This window comes from Mus caroli, chromosome 3, assembly GCF_900094665.2.
Source record: "Mus caroli chromosome 3, CAROLI_EIJ_v1.1, whole genome shotgun sequence".
Lineage (NCBI taxonomy): Eukaryota > Metazoa > Chordata > Mammalia > Rodentia > Muridae > Mus > Mus caroli.
Genome location: NC_034572.1, coordinates 35,253,597 through 35,259,596, shown reverse-complemented (window position 1 = coordinate 35,259,596; position 6,000 = coordinate 35,253,597). Strand labels below are relative to the sequence as shown.

The window sequence follows — 6,000 nt, the reverse complement described above, 5'->3', positions numbered from 1 at the left end:
GTGGGTAGCTGGCGGGTGTCAGGCAACCCTGCGCCCCAGCTGCCCAGGTGCTTTTCTGACCAGAAGAGGGTTGTGGCCCTATGTAGGCCGGATTTCTCTCTCCCCAACCCACATTAGCCTCTTTTATATCACACTAATCTTACAACAATTTTCTAAAAAGGAATGTGCACAAGAAACACGTATTGTTAAAGAACCCTGAAGAGAATATTTCACATATTGTTTCCTCAGAAAGGCTTGCCTACCCGTCCTTACTGCTTGCACAGGTTACCTCATGCCTTATCATTACTGACGAGATCTAACTATTAATGGAAATAGCATCCGTCCTACACAGCAGAGAAAGAGTAAGAACAAATATTCATGAAAACCCTTACATTTTGTTTAAGAGCATTACTCTAGAGCTGGAGCGATGGCTGGCTAGGGAAGAGCATTTGCAGCTCCCAGCACTCATACTGGGTTTCCATGGGTGCCTGTAACTCCAGCTTCAGGGAAGCTGATACTTCTGGCTTCTGTAGGTACCTACACTCATATTTGCAGAGGCAAGCACGCACACGTGCGCGCACACACAAACACACACACTCGTGCCCACACAATTTAAAAAGCATTTTTAAAAATCAAAAAAAAAAATTTCAGTTTTAAAATAAACCATTGTATAGCAAAAAAAAAATAAAATAAAATTTATTCCATGAAAAAAAAAAAAGCATTTTTAAGAAACAAATGAGCACTCATTTTATGATTCCACGCATTTCAAATGTCTACTGTCGACATCTCTCCCAGACAAGGCTCGCAAGCCAGCGGGTACTGGGGCTTGGACTGTGATGTCCAGGGTGACAAGGGGCACGGGGTTTCTCTTTAAAGTGATAAAAATGTTCTGACATTGGCCATGGCCAATATCTCTGAATATACTTGAAACTATTACACTTAAAAAGAAAACAAAAACAAAAACAAACAAAAAACAGACTTACTTGGTTTTATTTTATGTGTTTGATTGTTTTACCTCCGTGTTTGTCTGTGTGTCCATGTGCTCACCTGGTGCCCCTAGAGGCCAAAAGAGGGCACTGGATCCCTTGGAACTGGAGTGACAGATGATAGGAACCAAGCCCAGATCATCTGCAAGAGCAGCCAGTTTCCCTAACCTCTGAGCCATCTCTCCAGCTCTTATTTATACACTGTAAGCCAGGGTATGATTTACGAAGTGAAGCTGAATGAAGCTGTTAAACAATAAAAAGAGAGGCTGGGGTCCTAGCTCAGTGGTACTCAGCCTGTGATTGGCTGGGGCCTACCTAGCTCAGTGGTACTCAGCCTGTGATTGGCAGATGTGAGTACCTTTTAGATCCCTGCAGTGAATGAAGGAAAAGAATAAACAGAAAAACAGACAGAAGTTTGACAAGCTGCTTCTATAACTATTCATTCACACATGAACTGAAGTCTCAACAATCATTGTCTGTCCATATATAAAAAGTTAAGAACCATTGTCTGTCCATATATAAAATATCAGAGATTTTCCTTGACTATTTGTGTTTATTGTACTGCCTGACCTTATTACTTGCATGTAATTAAAATGGTATAAAAGCAGATTGGGGAAAAAATAAACCTGCCTCAGCCTCAGAACTGGCTGGAGTCATGCTAAAAAAAGAAAAGAAAAAAGAAAAAAAAGTCAGAGATTTATGTCTCACTTTTACACTTTTACTTAGGAAAACAAGTAAATTCTTCCCATTATTTTACACAACCCACATTGTCTAAAACTCTTTTCATGAATTTTAGATTACTTGAAATATTAAAAGTAGAAAAATTATAATAATTTATTTTATGAAAGACTAAACTTCAAAGCTCTGGGTTCTTCATTCCCGAGACTTAACAGTGACATCCAAGTCAGACCTCACACTCAGTGTAGTGTTGGTGTTCCTTACTAGCTGAGAAGTTCTCCTGTTCTCCCCCTCCCCTGCCTCTCTCTTTCCTCTGCCCTCTCCCTCCCCTGCCCCTCTCCCTCCCCTGCCCTCTCCCTCCCCTACCCCTTTCTTTTCCCTGCCCCTCTCCCTCCCCTGCCCCTCTCCTTCCTCCTTCCACCCCACTCTCCTTTCCTCTCTTTCCCCTAGTGCTGGACAGGGACCCAAGGCCACTTGCTGTGTGCTGACTACAGTTCCACCCCTGCAGGACAATCCAACTTCTGACTTTTGTTTTTTCATCACTAAATAAAATTCACATGACACTGAATTCTGAATTCTAACGCACAGTCTGTATTTCTCTGTGATTACTGTAAAGTCAGAGTATTTTCTAATCATGTGAAAAATTCAGCATATAGCTTAGAGACTTGACAAGCACAATAAAAACACAAGGAAGCCAAGACGCATAATAATGCCATGTTTAAAAGATAAAACTTTCTTATAAAGTGATTATGATGTGTGTGTGTTCATGTGCACTTTATGTTGAGTGTGTAGGCTGTAGGACAACTTATAGTAATCTGTTTTCTCATTCCAACATCTGGTTCCATTGATCGACCTCAGGTTGACAGCAAGCGCCTTTCCCCATAAGCCATCTTTCCAACTCAAAGACGACATTTTCATTAAGAACTGTAACTATGGGTCAACAGGCAACTCTGTTAATTAAATGATGTGGGAGTGTCCCAGACCTGTAGCTGAATTAAAAACACACACTTGAGATAAAATCAGTTTGGCCAAAACAAATGCAGGACTATCGTCCCCACAGCAGGAACAGGTTTTTCTCAGCGCTAACTAAAGATGGGGACAGGAAGGAAGAGTTAAGCGTGATTACCTCGTGACTTGTGTCCCCGTTACGCTTTCCAGCATGTCACAGAGTGTGAGAAAAATGCCCCTCACGCTCTTGAGTTTCTGAGATGCTTGAGACACTGGATAATGGTAAAGAATTTCCTGCTGCTGGGGAAAGGAGACAGATGATTAGCCTCCTGGACGCTCGCACCAACATTAACCCCCAAAGCTCAGGTTCTGTATTAAGAACAAAACAGGAGTCCTTTCAGCCTCAGCTTTAGTCAGAGTTTCATTCAATCATGGACACAGTTATGCCTGGTATGTTAACACTTCAACAAGCATTTCAAACGCTACACTTGAAAGTCGGTTTAGAGACTTCACAGACCAAACTCTACACAATTAATTGAAATTACTTATTTCAAATAGTGCTTTAAACTTCAATCCCCACACAAAACCCATAGGAGTCTATATAATTTCTTTCATAATGAACCTTAAAAGAGAATCATCATTTTTTGTGATGTTATTAAATACTTGCTTAATTTACAAAGTGCGAATACAAGACTGAAGAAGTACAAATAGGAAGAAAAAGTACCCCAGGATTATAAACTCCCTGGCTTAGGTCTGAGAGGGCTTAGCAAGCACAAATTAATCTACATCACAAGGCATGTTTATTTTAAATTACAGAAAATACTAATTTACAGGATTATTTACAAAATGCTGAAAATTTTCCTATTTCCAAGAAACAAAGAGCTTTAACAGAAACAAAACAATGACTCTCCAAGCAGATGCCCCCGTGTGCTGACAGTCCAGAAGCAGAGATGGCAGCCAGGGCCTCACTTCCTGCTGAGACTTAGGCAACATCTATTTTTCTCACAGGAGAAGTTCAAAATCAGACAAAATTAAAACTTCTAAATAGAATCCATGAAGAATTTCGAGTAACTTCCAGTTGCTCTAATCGCTACAATTGATAGAGCAGGAATTATTGCCGATTACACTGGCCTAGCTTTGCTTGGCTCTCTCTAAAGATTGTTAAACATCTATATGAGAAATAGTTACCTGGTATGGGGTCCATGTATTCACACTTTTACATTACCACAGATATGATACACTGTGCATACCTACTGTTTAAATGTATGTAAAAATGTCTAAGATGTATAAATTATTCAATATATGATATGGGATATGTTTGCCAAATACACTGAATAATAATGTTTCCAATGTTTTTGCAATTTTCATCAGTGAAAATAGCTACAAATTATTTTCTCATAATTTTATTATTTATTTCTATAAATTAAGTCAAATGAATTAAAATCTTCTGTGACCCAGATGTAATAAATTTAAACCATGTACAACAAATATTTCCATTCTGTTTCATCAAAATACCAAACGCTGCTTTAAATAGTCTTTGACTAGCTTTTTACAAGTCTCCATCTTGTAACTTAAAGACAAGCTCTGTATCAATTATGTAACTCTCAGGGAACGAAATGACCCTTTGACATTTGTTGTAAAGTATCATACTAGTAAAAAAGTCCATTAAAGAAGTCTCCACAGTAGTCTTAAAAGCTTTGGCATTGAAGGGCTGGCAGGCTCTGCAGTGCCGGCCAATGTAATGAATTGTATTTTTAAAGCCCTTGTTAGGACGCTGTCCTTGCAGACGCTTCCACTCTGTGTGGTAAGAATAAAGAGCCTCTCCTAATTATGGCACTGATGCAGAACTGGCCACATTCAGGAAGCTGTTTATTTGTGAGCAATCTGCACATTTTCCCAGGGAGAGACAGGCAATGACATGTGGGCTCAGCAGTCTTCTGACTAGAAAGGTTCAGGACAGTACCTCAAAACTTAGAGGGAAAAATAAATGCTTAAAGGTCTCATTTGTTCTAAAGATACAAGGAGCCAGCAAGGTGTAAGACTTAGAATTCTTATTGCTGGGTGTCCCAGAGCACAGAAAATACCAAGTCATACATCGACAACTAAGCTAATCTTTACCATTTTCAATTTCTTATTAAACAGACAGGGAAAAGAAGCCCACAAGGAAACACATGCACCACTTTACAAAAGGGCACGAAGGGAGCTTCTGGTCTTTCTCTGTTGCTTAGAATACCTGAATGGTGCATCCAATTTTCTCTAGTTTATTTGAAAACACCTATTGGATCATGTGATACATAGAGGACAGTGATAAGGTACAGCTAAGTCCTGTAATATACAGCATAGCATAGCATGTGATATGCAGACAGCCACAAGGCACAGCTAACTCATGTAATATGCATAGTATAACATGTGATATGCAGACAGTGACAAGGCACAGTTAACTCATGTAGTATGCATAGTATAACATGTGATATGCAGACAGTGACAAGGCACAGCTAACTCATGTAGTATGCATACTATAACATGTGATATGCAGACAGTGACAAGGCACAGCTAACTCATGTAATATGCATAGTATAACATGTGATATGCAGACAGCGACATGGCACAGCTAATTCATGTAGTATGCATACTATAACATGTGATATGCAGACAGCGACATGGCACAGCTAACTCCCCCCTGTTTCTTCTTTAAGTCTAAGTTCACAGGATGGAAGGTCTCCCCGCTTCCTCGGCATATGTGAACAGACACTCACCTCCTCCCTGGCTGCCTCTGACTGGAGCTGCAGCGTGAGGTACATGGAGATGTGTGGGATGCTCAGGGTACTGTGCTGGACAGCATCAGCCTCTGACCCGCAGAGGAGTTTCACCAAATCTTGAGTGCTTGACTGTGCCTTTTTCTTTTGGGGTTGGGCTGTTTCCTGTTTCACAGCATATGCGTTTTCAAATGTCAGCTTCACCTGAAAAGAAGAAAACAAAAACCTTGTTGGTTTTTTTTTTTTAACAAGGCAAATGTCACTTTGTTTATTTATTTTAACAAAGGAAGACATGCCCTGACAGGTACAGCCAGGAGTGCACAGGATGGAGATGGCACCTCGGTACATGGGCAAAAGGTAAGGACAGTGAGTCCCCCAGCACCTGTATCTAGCTCCTCACACAGCAGTGGGTATGTGTGTGTGTGTGTGTGTGTGTGTGTGTATATATATATATATATATATATATATATATATATATATAATGTAATCATATATATATGTAAATATATATATAATTAAAAATGTTTATTGATTGAAAAGAACAGTATTCCACACAAAAATTCATTCATTCAAATGTAGTCACTGGCTACACAAAGAAGTACCACAGAAAAACAGAAATTCACATCATTTGAGTGTAGAATAGTCAATGTACA

General features: G+C 39.7%; 1 protein-coding gene across 2 annotated transcripts in view; it reads right to left on the bottom strand.

Moving 5' to 3' along the window:
* Intu (inturned planar cell polarity protein) overlaps positions 1 to 6,000 on the bottom strand; it is a 64,085-nt gene that overhangs the window by 24,417 nt on the left and 33,668 nt on the right. The window contains exons 4-5 of one of the 2 annotated variants that reach the window (XM_021158513.2): positions 5,348 to 5,551; positions 2,770 to 2,888 (exon numbers count right to left, since the gene is read on the bottom strand). In XM_021158513.2, coding sequence (XP_021014172.1) covers positions 2,770 to 2,888; positions 5,348 to 5,551 — 323 coding nt within the window. Of the gene's footprint in view, positions 1 to 2,769; positions 2,892 to 5,347; positions 5,552 to 6,000 lie in introns of both variants that reach the window. The other variant, XM_029474787.1, reaches the window with a different exon arrangement.